The 17,110-nt window shown below is 41.0% G+C and overlaps 1 protein-coding gene across 1 annotated transcript in view; it reads left to right on the top strand.

Annotated features, from left to right (window-relative positions):
• Window positions 1–812, top strand: part of LOC126803709 (disease resistance protein TAO1-like) — a 99,971-nt gene extending 99,159 nt beyond the window's left edge. Inside the window, exon 2 of the mRNA XM_050531464.1 lies at window positions 316–812. Coding sequence (XP_050387421.1) covers window positions 316–416 — 101 coding nt within the window. The 3' untranslated portion in view covers window positions 417–812. The remainder of the gene's footprint in view (window positions 1–315) is intronic.
• Window positions 813–17,110: the final 16,298 nt, after the last annotated feature.

Genomic DNA, 17,110 nt, shown 5'->3' with positions numbered 1-17,110 from the left:
CGAGAAATTTACTGTTATTCCAGTTTTCTAAGCAACACATAGAAAATTATATGTCGTTTTATAGGGGTCATGAAAATTGATATTTCACTCTCAAATTTTGGAGGAGTGCTAGGGTTTCACTTGTCTTATTTGAACATGATACAACATATTTATGTTGTCTCATATTGGTTATTCAGAATTTAGTGGCCATTTTCGTCATTCCAATTGACTAATAATAGAGGAGAGAAAACCCTGATCCCATTTCCTCCCTTCCTCTGCCGCTCTCCTACTCTTCTCTTTCTTTTTCCTGATTCTCCTCACTTCTTCTATTGGCAGTGATTTGGCCATCTCCGGTCACTATCTCTACAAACCAAAGGCTTGATGCAGCTCCGATCACCTCTGCGTTTACCATCTGCAACTCCTCCAACTCCCAGTAGTTCCTTGCCATATCGCCGCACTCAAACTCAGAGACGAAGAGGATTGGAAGCCAGAGACCTAGGTACCCACCGAGGCTAGAAGACCAAGCTACCCGACCGACAAGTCGATGGCTCTTCGATTTATTACTTCCGTCGACAATATGGCCTCCTTACTACCAAGCTCGTAATCGAAATGGACCGGCTCCGCCACAACGTCGCCGTGGCTCTGCCACCTATGTTGGCTAGGATTTTCGCCATGGCTCACGCCCTCTCTTATTTGGAGCACCTATTTAGTATTGAAATGAGTATTGATACGATTCTTTGGATTTCTAGTTAATTGTGATGAAATTCATTCTATAATTCGGATGATTTTGTGGTAACTTTGAAGTTCTGTATGTATGTTTGGTGAAGAGAGAAGCTGCTGAGTTAATTTCAATTTAATATGGAATTAAGATGATGGTTGTACTGATTATGTTGATAAGATATGGAATGAAGAATGGGTAATGATAATCTTTTGTTTGTTAGGCACAAAATCGATTAATATTTTGTTCTGTTCTCTCTCTTTACTTTTAGTTGTTGGTATAGTACAAATGTACTACTTGGTAAAGTACTTGATTTATATACTTTTGTAGACAACAGTTTTGTCATATAAGTTCATGGATATTGCTGATGTGCTTGCTCCAATGATAGAGCGTTACTTAGAACGTCTATAATAAACCCTGTAAAACATCATCATTAGTATAGAATAAGCATGGATCATTCAGTCCGGGAAATCAAAAGGGTCTCAAAACTTATCATGTTATTGGGGGATTTGAGATAAATTATAAAACTACTACTGAAAATAAATCATAAATTACTATTTACATGATCGATTTCTCTTTACAAACTTAAACCAAGTTTACCAAACACCACATAACTACAAGTTTGAACCTATCATGTATTCTAAACTAATTACATACCTTTTAGACACCAATACAATTAGAGTCTTAGGGAATCATTTAATCATGCAAGATTTCAATTAATATTTATATTGACTTAAGACATAGTCTAAATTTGCATGCAATCGAATTCAATAACACTAGTAGAATTCAAACAAGATTACATTTAAGCACCAAATCTTTGTTGGAGACATGTTTCATGTGTGGCATCACCCACCATGATTTCACATGCAAATTTTCAGAATTTTTACCACTTTAATCAACACAAACCGAACATACTTAGGGCATGATTCGATTTGTGTCAATATGGTTGATGAGTCTAACACTCAAACACAATATTATGGACTGCATCCAAACACTAAATTCATATGCACATATCTGAAAATTATCTAAAAGTATGATAAAAATGATTAGAACACAACAATAGAAATACAAATTCAATAATCATAAGAACCATCAATTCGGCAAAGATCCAAAATATCTAAAAGTATTGAGAGGAGGCCGTGCTATATATAGAGGCATGAGGGCAGGGGAGCTGCACGGCATATGGGCTGGATCAACATGAATGCACGGCTAGGATCTTGTCCTCTTGAATGGATCACACGGCTCTCCTTGTTTCCTTGGTAAATTCTTCCTTTATCTCCTCCTTTCTCTCAAGGCATGCACGGCTCTTTCAATTTGAATAGATAACACGACATCTCTTCCTTATCCATGATTTGAATGGCATGGCTGATCACTCTAATGAAATACACAGCTTCCTTCTCCTTTAATTTCTCTAGAGTTTCAAACGGCAATGGACTCTTTTTTCTCAATCCGTGCCCTATCCCATTGATTTCAAATGGCATGGCTCCTCTTTGTTTTCCTCTACCGTGAATAGCTTCCCCCACAAGCCTCGCTGTGCCTTATCTCATCAAGCCTCCTCTTGCATGGCTAGGACTCCTTATTTGCCTCAAGAATTATCTCTTAAATCCAATCTGAAAATAAGAAAATAAAATCATAAATAAGAGATAATTAGTTTTGAAACTTATGTTCTAATCTAGACAATTGTTGTCTTAAAAAGACACATGCAATAGATGAGCTCAACTAGATTAAGAAAGTTTCTATTTCTCAAAAAATAAACTTACTAGAACAAGTAAGTTACTAGAATAAGAAAGTTCATTTATGAAGTTTCATAAAAAGAGTTTTAGTTTAAGTAGGACTCTCCCAAATGATACGTTTCATACTCTAACAAGGATTCCTAGTGCAAGGACTCTAAAATTATCACTAATGCGACCAAAACGTAGAAAGATGAAGACTCCTAATCCAACTAGGTTTCCTAGTCCTATAAGGATTCATACTCAAATTATTTATGCATTTTTAACTCGTTTAAACACAAAAATGCATCAAATACCGCCCAAGACTCCTACTATGACTCAATGACTAAATAGTACAACAGTAAGGGCTAAGTAAAATACAAATGGAGGTAATAACATGTTAAGAACGTTGCACAAAGTGCTCCTATTATCCAACCTTGCCTTGTAGACTCCAATCCCGACTACATCAACATTTGTCGCTTTCTTCTCTCCCACAAGTCACAATCCTCCATTCACTGGCGCCTAGTAAGCTTCTTCATTTCAAACCTTCAATCCGTTCATTCTCTCTCTGAATTTGAGGCTTAAGAGTTCTTATGATTTTTAAAGGACTGGAGTGCAATGAAAAGGGCTCGTGGCATACCATAACTATATTTAGATGTTGAGGAATTGGGATAAGGATAGGATAGATTCTCATCTACAAATGATATATTTAATTTTACAAGTTTAATTTATCTAAATGTGATTGTTCTCTTTTTCTTGTTTATATCGAATCAAGAGTGCTCTGTCTAGTTTTCATAAGATCATGATCTATTTACATTAATCAAGGAAGAACCCATTGAGCCATGCCATCAAAGGTCTTTCCTTATGATTGGTTTCTTTTTTGGTTTTGAGGTATAGGTATAGGTTTAAATTTCATTTAGAGTTTGTGGGTTCTACCTTCTGCCATTTGATCAACATTAATTGGCTTTTCATGTTAAGTTTGTTCCTATATGATTGTTTTTGTTGACTAGTGTCCAGAATGGTGTATTAATATGTTTTAATAGTTCCAATATGAATTGCCAGAATACACCCCTATTGCAATTGATGTCCGTTTGTAATTGCATTTGCAGATTAATACCAGCAAGGAATTATGGAAATTTGAATATGAGTATTTATAACAGAATTTAATGACAAAAGTCTCAACGTAAACATGCATCTGTACTGTTGGATAGGCTAGGTACCTCTTTTCAGTGATTTGCCTCTATTTTCACTCATGATCCCTTTATGGTTTCAATATATATATTTTTAAGGGATGGTTTCAATATATGTTATGTCATGGGTATCCCTTTTTCTTTTCTATATTTTAAGTGACAGTAATGAAGATGTTCTCTGCTCTTTTTCTCTAATAACAGCCATTCGAAAAGGTTGATATAAGACTGGAGCTAATTAAGAGCATGTTCACCCGTTTTGCAGCAGGTCGATCTGGACTTGAGATTCACAGACGAATCTTGTTCTTGGAATGAAGAATATATATAGCTAATTAATTGATCTGATTCAAGATCAACAAGTACGTAAATGTATCGTCAGTCAAAAGACAAATCTCTTTGTCTTGATTGCATATTAGATCCGCTTATCTATCACCATATATGTATTAATATTGTAAGGTGTCTTTATGGTTTGAATGCATATCTCTATTTATTTTAGTTTTGGTCACTTATCAATTTGTTGATTCATTGGCAATCAATAATTAATGTGGATCAATGTTTTGAGTTCTCTGAAATTTTTCCTTTGATAACTGCCAGAAATACTGCTGAAAACTTATGAAGTAATTAGTTGGGGTTCTAATTTCTTTGCAGGATTTGCATAGTCTCAGTGCCTTTGGTAAATTCGCACACATGTATAATTGACTTATGAGATTGGGTAAGAGTAGAACTGTTAGTCATCTAGTGTTATGAATCTCATTTTCTGAACTGGTTTACAGTGTAGGATGAATAGGTTGTACTTACCTGTGCATGTGTTCTTTTAGTTTTGTTCAAATCAGTATATGAAATCTTCGTTTAAATGCCATGTTATATGGTTGCAGGGAACCAAAGGTAGACATTTCTGTGGCATAACTCAACTATCTATGCATCCTTGCTACATCCATAGTGGTGTCATTAGGTAGTTTTCTTATCAATTATTGAATGTGTTATGTCTATGGAATTAATTTTACCCATTATTTATCCATGGTGGTTACCATAGTTCACATAGGATAAGGGTTGATCGTCCTATGTCCATGAAATTATTCTACCAACTATTTATCCATGGTAGTTACCATATAGTTGGCATAGGGCAAGAGTTGATCATCTTGTTTGTTTGATAATATTTCAAATTATATGTGGCACAAGACTGTATTTATCACCCTATCTTTACTCATTATCTTCATTATAATTATGTGTTGATCCTTTTTTTACATTAAATATTATTTCAAAGAATTCATTGATCTAGATTTTTTTTGAAGAGCATTATACTATATAGTTGTATAAAAGTTCACTTTGTCATCCTCTGTAATAGCATAAGTTCATAGTTTCTTGTTGCTCAAGTTTTTTTTAGTGTAATAAATAATCTTTAAGGAGCTAATATTTTGTTTTATTTTCTTTTGCTATGCAATTCAGGAACATTGTTGAATCAACCAACGTCTTTAGAACCTACTAAACACCAGTATGCTTCTTGCTTGTTCTCTGGTTTTCTCGTGATTTGTATATATATCATTGACCTATGTTTTATATTGCATAGCACTATATGTTAGCATGGACTAGTACTGAAATGTCATGCAGTGATTTAATGGAGAATTACAAATGTGTATTTTTGTGATAGGTTCATCAAGGGACTCTAATCCATTCAGTACTAAGAGTAGCAATAATGTCTTGGTGACCACAAAATGGGACAATTTTGATTGGGAGTTAGAAGACTTCACTGCTGGGTAAAAGATATTAGGGACCATTATGATTTTGTCTTTGTTTGTGAAATTGGAACTATGTGGCTTTTATAAACTATGTAAAGAATACATATTGATTTGATATATATGTCAGTTGGTGATTTGATAAATTATAAGTTTTTAGATTTACTACATTGAACAATAGCTGTCATTTGATGTACGGAATAGATACAAACTGCAATGTGTTATTTGCACGACATTCAAACAATGGAAAGAACTAAGGTTCTATTGTTGTTTGGTGCATCAGACAACATGTAAAAATGGATATAGGTTCAATATTTTTGGTTACGTGCACATCATACAACACATAAGTGTAATGTAAATTTAGCTAACATAACATACAACTATTATTAAACTATCTACGAAACATATATTATCAATATCTCTAGTAAATATAAGATGCAGACAACATACAAGTCCATTTATACTACCGATTAGTCTAGATTTAAATGTTGTATCATGTGAAACTTAGAAATGGTATTATAGCATCACACAATAAATGACTTTTTTTTAATGTTGTTTGATACCATTATCAAACAACGGAGGATATCTATGGTCTAATGTGCAAAGAGACGGCATCAAATTAGACAACACATACGCATACTATTAGACAACAGGGGATATCTGTTGTCTGATGCATTTCGTGGCATAGCAATTGAAGGAATTAGCAAGGGGGACCGTGGCTCATTTGGTTTGGGAAGTAGAGTGTTTGTAACAACAAGAGATGAACATTTGCTAACGCAACTTGATGTGGATTTTACATATCGAGCTCAACTGATGAATAATAAAGAAGCTCTCAACCTCTTTACTTTGCATGCCTTTAAAAACCATTGTCCTAATGAAGAGTATCTTACACTCTCAAGAAGAGTTGTTGATTGCTGTGGAGGTTTGCCACTGGCTCTAAAAGTTCTTGGTTCTTTCCTAGTTGGTAGAAGCACAAGGTTCTGGGAATGTGCAATCAAGCAAATGCAAACACTTCCTTCCCAGGAAATTCAATAAAGGCTCAAATTAGTTACGATGACCTAGAATATAATCAAAAGGAGATGTTCCTTGATATATCGTGTTTCTTTATTGGGCAGGATTTGGACCATGTCAAGGAAATCTTAGATAGTTTTGACTTTTCTCCAGAGACAGGAATTGAGGTCCTCATTCAACGTTGCCTTGTAACTGTTAATGCTACTAACAAGCTGATGATGCATGATTTGCTTCGCGACATGGGTAGATCAATTGTTCGTGCAAAGTGCCCTGAAAATCCTAGAAAATGGAGTAGAGTGTGGCACATTGAGGATACAGACGAGGTGTTGAGAAATGAATCTGTGAGTACCATCCTGATCAATCATTATGTTAATTAAATGCATGTACTACAACGGTAACATGTGCATTCCTCGTTAAATTAGTGTGCTACATATGTGGTTGAATTCGTAAAGAAATTTTTTTCTAAGTCTGATAACCCGATTATATAATTTCACTCATTCATATGTAAAGACTATGTTCAGTAGGTTTTTCTTTTACTACTAACATGCCATAACACTGAGTCTTCTGATGTAAAAAGTTGATGTGCAGTTAGATCTTGCAGGTTCTGGTAATACCTGAAATATGCATGTAATGCAATCTGAGTTATTTTTCACATCATCATAGTATTGGGCTGTTGCATTTAACAAGGTCTAAAGCTCCATCTCACATAATCAATAAATAAATTAAATACTCGTTGATTGGCACAAGTTACAAGTAAACTGTATCTCGATACTGTAAATCATGTACCTCTTGTACTTTATCCCTATGAGCATTTATGAATCGTCTTATGCATATTGTTTTCATTAAAATTGTCCATCGTAATATGACTCAGTGTCTTATATACAAGATGATGAAATCCAAGGACTCACTTTAAATGGCTTCATTATATCTGAGGCAATAAGGACAAAAGCATTTGGAAATAAGAAGAGGCTGAGATTCCTGAAGTTCAAAAATTTAGAGATCACTGGAGGCTACAAATATCTCCCGAACAAGTTAAAATGCCTGGACTGGACTAAATTCCCTTTCAAGTCTATACCGAGTGACTTTAATGTTGGAGAAGCAGTTTCTATCTATTTGCAACGGAGCCGACTCAGATACGTTTGGAAAGATTCTAGGGTATTTTCTACAATCGAACATAATGTTTGTTAATTTCATTTTTTGTTTCAGCCTTTTATAACAAGTCCTAGCCAAGTTGAAGATTCTTGATCTCAGTGATTCCACTTTCTTACAACAATCACCAGAGTTTTCAACTGTCCCAAATCTTGAGAAATTAGTTTTCAGACACTATCACAACTTCTCAGAAGTTCACCACTCCATTGGAGTACTCAGAAGACTTTCTTTGGTTGATTTGGAAGACTGTAGATCTCTTAAGGAGCTTCTGAGGAGTTTCTACAAGTTAAAATCTATAGTAACTCTTGTTCTCGATCGCTGTGTAAGATTTGAGAAATTGGATGAGGAAATAGGGGACTTGACATCGTTGTCTACTATGCGTCTAAATGGAACAGCCATAACAAAACTGCCATCTTCCATGGTCAGATTAAAGAATCTATGATGATAACTTTACAACAGCTATTGGGCATTGTGAGATTTGAGTACTGCGGATGGTTATGCCGAACGAAGTCGTATTCTCGGGAATATCGCAACAGTAGTCGTCTTCTATTGCCTCCTTTTGTTCAAGGCTTAAGCTCTTTAGATCAAAGAATAAAATATCGACGAGAACGGAAATATCGAGAGTCCGAAAATTGGAAATTTTGATGGAAATTTCGAGGAAATATCGATTTAAAAAAAATATTAATAAAATTGATGGAAACTGAAAGAAAAACATGGAAATTATAAATGAAACTTTTAAAGATGATTCAATAATCATTATCTATTATATTTCATACGGTAACATTGTACAAACCCTACTCTATAGAGAGTAGTAGCAATTTTTGGTGAAATAATTGTTGAGAATTCTTTTAAAAATTACTTTAAACATCTATTGTTTTGATGCATATAATAGATTGAACACAAAAGTACATGATTGTTTTAAAATGATTTATGACGTACAAAATATTTACTGTCTTCGTCGTCTCTTTGAGTAGAGCCCCGAGTATATTGTGCAACGATTAAACAATGCATCCAAAATGGATGTATTCACAATAATCTTAGTTTTATAAAATAGTTAAAAATAGGCTTATAGTGAATAATTAAATGTAGGGAAACAATATAGTAAACTTAGTTGAGATCAATGACTAAAATATCAGGTTTAGAAGAAATATAAAAAATTGGAAGTATCGATATTTTGAGAAAAGTGTATAAATATTAAATAAATTATCGATCATATATATATATATATGGTTGCAAGATATTTGTAAACAAGCATGTTGGCAGGGTTGGCAAACTTGAATGTGGGTGGGTTACAACCACCAGGTTCGATTCTCCCTCCAAGCAATTTCTTGTTTTTTAAATACAAGGACCACGTGGCAGAAAAGTAAGAATATTCTATGGAATCTCGAAAATATCGCGAAATGTCGCAAAATATCCCGAAATATCGGGAAATTTCCAGAATTTCGAACAAAATTTGTTTCGTACCCCAAAGATATATCGAACCCTCATAAGAACGAAAATTTCGGCGATATATCGTGGATTTTTTCGATTTTTTAGTCCTTGCTTTAGATACATTATGTATCTTTGATCGCGATCTAACTAATGTTCCCGAGGATCTTGGAAGTCTTGCTTCGTTGAAGAACTTGGATCTAAGGGGTTGTACTCTACAAAGGCTACCAAGCCTCAGTGGCCTGACCCGGCTTGTTCACCTAACTTTGATGGATTGCATTCTTACGGATGAAATCATAAAGGTTTATGGATCTTGGGAGTCTTCTGTCTTTAAAATTGTTAGATCTTCATTGAAACAGTTTTTTTAGTAGTCTTCCAAGCCTCTGCTGTCTTTCTCAGGTTGAGATTCCAGACTTGACTTACTGTTATAACCTAGTTGCAATCCCAGAACTACCTGCAAGTTTGATGGACATGGCGGCTCGCAACTACACTGCATTGGAGATAATGCCTGACTTTGCGTTTGTGTGCAATATGACACGGATTCGTCTAACAGATTGTTACAAAGTTGTCGATGTTCCAAGTTTGGATCTGTTACGGGCGCCAAATCCGGGGGATCAAGCTTCTCGTAGCATTTTATTTCGATATGCAGCTCAGTGGGACCTGCACACAACACAAGTCAAAGTCAAAGAGCCAGCGCTTTTGACCTTCCGAAGCTTAAATTAGTATCTGGTACGGAATAAGTTCGAGAGTTAAGGACTTAGGAATACATTATCTCTTTTAGATGGTTTAAGCTCTTCATTTGATGTGGGAATGTGCGTCAGTACATAGCGCCCCTTATTTAGGCGAGCCACCTTGGGTGGCATTAATGGGGGTGCTCGCGCAAGCAGAGAAGCTATTGGGTCGGCTTGCTTGCCTATTGGGTCTTCTAGGTCTCCGGCCACTGGTCCGGCGGCTGGAGTAGGTGGAGATTAAGCCGGAGATCATCCCATACATGGGGTAGTGCAATGTGACCTAGGTATGTCGAGGTAAGGTTTTGACCGCCAAGAAAGGTATTGACCGCCCGGTCAAGTGCCGACCGTATGGAGCACCCATGGATCTGGTTAAAGACCTCCACATCGGACGCATGGGTTAACCGGTGCGTGAGCGTCATCGACTTGGAGTGTGGCCTACGGCTTAGAGAGTGGCCGAGACCTCAATGTTAGACAAGGGTTAACTAATATTGGAGCGTCCCTGGACCTGGCGTGACCTAGGATCTCGGGGTTAGGCTCGCAACTTAACTAATACCCTTGGAGCATCCATGGATCTGGAGATTGACCCAGGTAGGAGATTTGCCTTCCAGACTAACATGGTGAGTCCCCAAAGTCCCCAGTCAAGGAATGTCCCTCGCGGCAACGGTCGAGGTCGCCCGGTGCGAGTGGCCAACTCGCCCGGAGGGCCAGGACAATTAATCCAGGGAACAAGCGTGGGACCCTCGAGTAAGTGAAGCGATGGTGATGTCAGCGGCAATGATGGCGTATGGAGAAAGGTGATGGATCGTGGGTTTACTAGTTAATGCACACGCGTGGGGCCCGTCGGGTGGGTAACCGAGGCGGTTTTACGGTAGTGGGGCACGTGGCGATGATCCGATGTCTGGGGGCATTTTGAGTCGACGGAGCAGGCACTGTCATACGAGCTTACTTTCCCGATGACGTTTGGCGTACAATACCTGCTGTCCTGCCTAAACATCGCCCCGGGGCAGGTTACACCCAACATATCGTTGCAGTTGCTGGGGAGCATACTGTTGTTTTTGGCGCTTAGGCAAGGGAAGCCGTGCTGACGGGAGTTCTTGGCTGGTCGTTGTAGTACTCCCCGAAATGGGGGATCAGGGGCTGCATCAGGATGGTGCCTTGGGGGAAGAAGTATGCCCCTTTGGTGTTTGAACCGCCGAACTCCACTCCGACCAACTAGAGGGAGCATACGTTTGTGATGGAGGCGTTGTGGCAGAATGAGGCCTCGAATTTCCAGATTCCGAGGGCATTCTAGCCACTGAGTAAGATGTTCCTCCCCCCTGTTCCCTTTTTTTATGCTAGTGTTTGATGTTATACTCGGAGGCTAAGTGTTGCTTTTGCAGTGTCGATACGCATCGAGCTGTCGCCGATGATGGAGAAGCGATTTATGAGGTGCATGCTCTCTTTCAAAGAGTAGGTCGACAGGTCGGTGTACCGGTGGTGCCGGATAGGCGTATACCAGGCCTATAACGTTGTCAAATCGGTCGGTAAGAGGGATGAACAAGCTTGTCTGATTTATTATTTGTTGTTTGTGTCGGTTTTAACAAAGGCGAATTGCAGCATTGGTGGAGATCAAGCTGCCCGAGAGGAAAGAGCCCGGGCCGTACGACAGGTTGACGGACGAGGAGGTGGTCCAGGGGATCGCGGATGTCTTCCTGAAGTGGGGTCCGAAGGACGTAGATGTGCAGGTGAGGGAGGGTTTTGCCACGGTGCCGGAGAAGTTGGAGGATGACATCTACCCCATGTCCCTGACACAGAAGCAATACATGATGCTGCCAGCCGAGTGGCAGTGTATTAGGGTGTAGGGCGGGATGGGAAGCTGTTGGACGAGCCGAAGGGGGGTGAAGCGACGGATTGTCCGAAGGTGGTGGCGGGACCGACTCGGAGGAGGGTCGTGGGGAGAATCCGGAAGAGGGGCCGGAGCAGCCCGGCAATGGGCTGGTGCTAGATAAAATCATGCTGGAAGAGGTGGCCGATATGGCGGGAGAGGTGACCCGGATGCAGGGCACCCCGAAGCTTCAAGTTGAGGCATCGGCTGTGCCGTCCTCGGCAGCGGATATGGGTGTTAGGGTGGACCAAGTTGCCAAAAGGAGCCAACGGCAAAAGAGGAGCCGGAGTGATGGGGATCAGCAGCGAAGAGTGAAGAGGGTGAGGTCCGCTAGCGGGAAGACGAGGGCCGGGGTCTAGGAGTTGGCACCCCATTTGAAGAGGATGGCGTGGCATATGAGGCACAGGTGCTAGGGGCCAATGATCCGGCATAGCGAGGACTCCTAGATGATTTTCCATGAGGTGGAGAAAAGACTCACCCAAGTGAGTATGCTTTACATATATGAACCTGTTGTAGCCGAGGCAAAGCTAACTAGTATTTTTTGCAGGTGACGGCCGAAGTGCACAACGCTCGAGACTTTCTAGAGCCGCAATTTTAAGCGAAGGCTGTCGAGGACGAGCGAGCCATCCAGGACTACACTTCGGCAAATGAGTCGCTGCTGGGTGAAGGAGCTGGAGGACCTCCAGGTGGTCGACACCACCCCGGTAGATGAGGCCAATGGGGCGGTTGGGTAGTTGCGGGGCGAGCTCCAAAAGAGCAAGAATTCGATCGCAGAGAGCGATGCCAGGGTTGTTGAGTTAGAGGGGCAGCTGGCGGAGAGACAGAAGGAGCTCGCAGCGTTGAAGGAGAAGGAGAAGATGTGGAACCAGGCGGTCGCGACCCTGGAAGCCCGGAAGTAGGAGTTGAAGGAGAAGCTGGATGCGAAGTGGGCTGAGAAGCGTATGCGGAAGCTAGTGGCAAAAGAGGCAGACCTCTCCCTGCGGTGGTAGGCGGCATATAAGGAGCATGTGGAGGAGCTGAAGAAGGAGAGGGCGGTGGCGTTGCAACGGTTGAAGGAGGCCCTACTTGGAGGGTTGTAACGACGGCTGGCGGGATGGGTTCAATGAAGGGCGTCCAGACCTCTTCGAGTTTGGAGTGGAGTGTGGCCTCATCATCCTCGAAGAGACCCAGAAGTAGCTTTAGATTTTCAAATCCCGTGCCCGGTCAGCACGCGCAAGTCTGGATGCCGCCCGCTGGATCCGTGCCTAATCTCTAGGTGGTCGTATCTCAAAATGCCCCAGCGCCCTCCGCACTGACGCAAAGTCCCGGAACTGGCTGAGGACATGGGTAGACTCCTTCCAAGTAATTGGCACCGCCTCATCGTGCCCAGCCGAATGCCTCTGCGTCGAACACCAGAGCCCCAACACACTGGAATCCCTCGACGCCCAAAATGCCTTACGGTCGGGGTCACGGTTGAGGGAAGAGGTGAAGATGTCGGGAGATGGCGAGGTCGGTCTTTAGGGTAGGCTTTGATTATTCTACCTTTATTGTATTTTTATTATTATTTTTGTTTTGTAAATGTACCCCAGCTGGTTCCGCCGAGCTACTTAATGAATATGGAGATTCAGACACGTATATCTATTGGTCGTAAATGGAATTCACGTTTTTCCAGACTAGCCCACTGGGCTTAACGCTAGGCCATTTTTCTCCTGAGTCCAGGCCCAAAATGAAACCTCGGTGTCAGTACCCAGTTAGACGTTTTAAACGTTCAACCACCTAATAAATGGCAATTACAGTCAAACCTTGGGAAAACCGTTACACACAAATCTATTCCACATGTCCATCCATTTCATATGATTACCATAATTAGGCATAACTGCCAGCCTTTATCCGTATGTTTCCGCGAGGGATCATGTCCGTTGGATCGTGGCTTCTTCTCCTATAAAAAGGAGAGCAGCTCAAGGATGAAACACAACAAGTAGCCATGGTTCGAGTGTGGTGTTTTCTCTATGGGTTTTGAAACCTCTCAAATGTCCCAAAATCTTTCCTCCAGATCCAGTCATATTTCTAGAAACTGATTTAGGCATAAAAACCCATCCTGATGCATGAAGTAGGCGTAAAAACCTATCATCATGCTAAACTTTCTTGGAATCCTCCGGATGGCTGGCGGCCATTGACGTCTCAGCTAAGCTATCCCGAGGCTAGGTTGTGTAGAAGGGTTGTTAGCTTCTCCCAACCCTCCAAAAGCAGAGTGTAGCTTACTGGTTGCCAAGTTGGATCCCCACTACACCATTTGTCTGCCGAGATCTAGTAAGGCCAATCTGCCTGGTGGCCACATGTTCTCATAGGTGGTAGCAGCATGGAGCGGAGAAAGGAACAGAGGTCCGGACGACTGCCGAGAGTGGTGGTATCCGGGCTTGGCAATGTTGTTTCCCATTTATCTTATCGTAGGAATGTCCTCGGCCGGTATGACCTGAATTAGCACTAGACAGTTGCAGATTTCATGAATGTTATAGACATTGTTGTATGAATAAAAATTACCGGGGCAATTTACCCTTCGGTATGTAACTGTTAGTTTAGTTCATGTGCCGAGTAATCGTGTAATAAATTGATACTCAACCAAATTGGAGAACGTTATGGAGATAAACAATTTCATATCATGAAAGTCTTCGTTTATTAACTAAGTCCGTAGGACAAATAGTACAAGAGAATCCGGAGACAAACAAAATGGAGATGTGAAATTGGAGACCAACTACTGTAACAGAGATAACTACTGGGCGACCGGAAAACAAGGGGCTACTTGGGGAAGTATCAGAGATGTTAAGCATTCTATGGGTGTGATAACTTACGCCCGGACGTATCCTAGAGATAAAACGTGGCCGGTTCGGCCACTTCAATTATTTCCATGGGCCCTTCCCACTTGGGGTTTAAACCGACAGGCCGGGGCTTGACCTCTTTCATCCCCCAATCACCAACCATCAGGGGCCGGGGATTGACTTTCTTGTTGTAGTGTCGGGCGATGCGTTGTTTGCCATTGACATTCTGTAGGTGTGTGTTATCCCGGCGTTCTTCAAGCAAGTTCATATTGAGTTAGAGGCTAGCAGCGTTTGTATCGGGTCGTAGCTCTTGACTCGGTCGAAGGGAAGTTCAATCTTTACTGGGATCACACCCTCAGTGTCGAAAGCCAAAAAAAGGGAGACTGGCTTGTGGCGGTTTTCAAGGTCGTTCGGAGAGCCCACAGCACCTCTAGGAGTTTCTGAGCCCAAAGTCTGGTGGCCTCGCAGAAGCGCTTTTTAAGGTTCCACTTGATGAGTTTGTTAATGGCTTCGACCTGACCATTTGTTTGGGGGTGTGCTGGAGAAGTATACAAGACGGTCGTGTCATTCTTATGGGTAAATGCCCTGAACTTATCATTGTCCAACTGGGTGCCATTATTCGTAACACAAGCATCCGAGATACCGAATCGGCAGTAGACACAACGCCATAAGAAGTTTATCACCCGGGCCGTGGTGATTTTAGCCATTAGTGCTGCCTCCATCCACTTGGTGTGGTAGTCTACTGCCACAATGACATACCTGAATTGCCTGGGGCGACCGATAGTTCCCCAATCAAGTCAAGCCCCCATTGTGCGAAAGAGACCGGGGAGATGATAACCGAGAATGGGACAGATGGGCGACTAATGTAGTTGGAGTACTGGTGACATTGTACACACGCTCCAACTATGGCATTTGTGTCAGCGTCCATCTGGGGCCAGTAATATCCGGTCCGGAGAGCTTTAAAATCTAGGTTTCGCGCTCCTACATGGTTCCTGCCCACCCCACCATGTGACTCGTTTAAAACCTGTCAGCCTTGCTCCAGGGCCAAATATTTGAGCTGTGGGAAAGATTGACCACCCTGGTAAAGTTTACCGTCTCGGACCATGGAGAGGGCGCCCTTATTCCGTAGATGCTTCTCTTCGGTTTCATTGACCAGAAATTGCCCGGTCGTCAAGAGTGCGTTAAAGGGATCCATTCATGATGGTGTGGGTGGTTGCTCAATAGCGAAAATCTCTTAATATGGTCGGGAGATGCTTAGCTATTCCAAAGTTTCCACATGGACGTTGGGCATCGCAACCTCTAGCTCAGAGGTAGCGAGTCAGCGAGCGCGTCCGCTCTAGCATTCTTAGAATGGGTGATCTATTTAATTTCAAAGTGGTTGAACTTCCAGAGCAGTGACCCAGACAAATTTTGGTATGAGGTGAGCCTCGGTAGGTTGGATTGATAGTTTCCAACAACTTGGTTGACCGCTGAAAGGAGCACAAAGTGTGACGTTCTTAATGTCATATTCTTAATCTTTGTTACCTCGTATTTAGTATGTTTTATTTTCTTTTGTATGAATAAGTGTCTAGGTAGAGCTTATATCGATTATGAGTGAATTGATGATGAAATCGTGCTAAGTGTTAAGAATCCTTATGATTCCTTGTTCGAGTAGGATTCATCCTTTCCTATTTATTTGTTTCTAACGTACTTATTCTTATTAGGAGATACAAATCCATGTTGGAGAAGGAAAGTAATCCTAGTTCCACAAGAAAAGAGAAGAAGATATGCACTTAAAAGCCCAATCCATGCAAGAATCAAAATGCTGTCAAGATTCGTAGTCCAACTTCGACGGGGTCCCCTAGATAGCTCCGATCGAATTAGAAGACGTACCATATATGGATAGAAATTTGTGTGAGTCTAGGTTCTGTAGGATTTAGAATCAAATTAATATCTTATTCCTACAGGGAGATATGACCGAATCATTACTCGGAGGTCCAGTGAACTCGACAGAATTATCTCAGTCATTGATTTGCTTTTGATCCAAGGGTTGTGAGGGAAAGTTGGGACCTTATTTCTCCTATGTATAGAGGCATGAATATATATCAAAATCACCATAAATTCCTGCACCAAAGAATGTCAAAGAAGGCATGCAGCAAATTAATGAGAAAATGTAAGAAAGTCAAAGAAGGCATGCATCAAGTTAATGAGAAGAGGTAAGAAAATTCAAACAAGGCTGCAACAATTAAGACTCTTGCTACCTCCCTAATTCAAATGAAGAAATTTGTGCAAAAGAAATCAACATTAAAGAAGGAAGAAGATATGCAATTAATGTCCAATCATTATAGAAATCAGAATTCTGGTAGTGCATATCATCCAACTTTGACGGGTTCCCCTAGACAGCTCACAATGACTCAGAAAATGCATGATATATGGATGAAAGTCTATGGGAGTCTATTTTCAAATGCCATTGGAATCAGATCAAAATCTATTTTCTAGAGAAATTTATGGCCAGAACAAGGCACAAAGGTCAGATGTGCCGAATTGAGAAAATCTAGGAAACCTCAACCAATTTGGTTTCAACTTTGTGGACTTTGTGGCCAGCCTCCCTTGGGTTTCTTCCTCTATACATAACACCTCATTTCCATAGAAAAACATCATCAACCTTGCTCACAAGACTAGCCAAAGCTCTGCCTTAAACACTACTCATCATCCTCAAAGCCATTCAAGGTGAAAACACCATCTTCCCTTCATTCCATTCAATCCAAAGCGCTACACCTTGGATTGCCATTCAAGTGGAAGCCGTGCTGCTTTGTTTTAATACCGC

The sequence above is a fragment of the Argentina anserina genome, chromosome 1, assembly GCF_933775445.1.
Source record: "Argentina anserina chromosome 1, drPotAnse1.1, whole genome shotgun sequence".
Lineage (NCBI taxonomy): Eukaryota > Viridiplantae > Streptophyta > Magnoliopsida > Rosales > Rosaceae > Argentina > Argentina anserina.
This window is presented reverse-complemented; position numbering and strand designations above follow the sequence as displayed.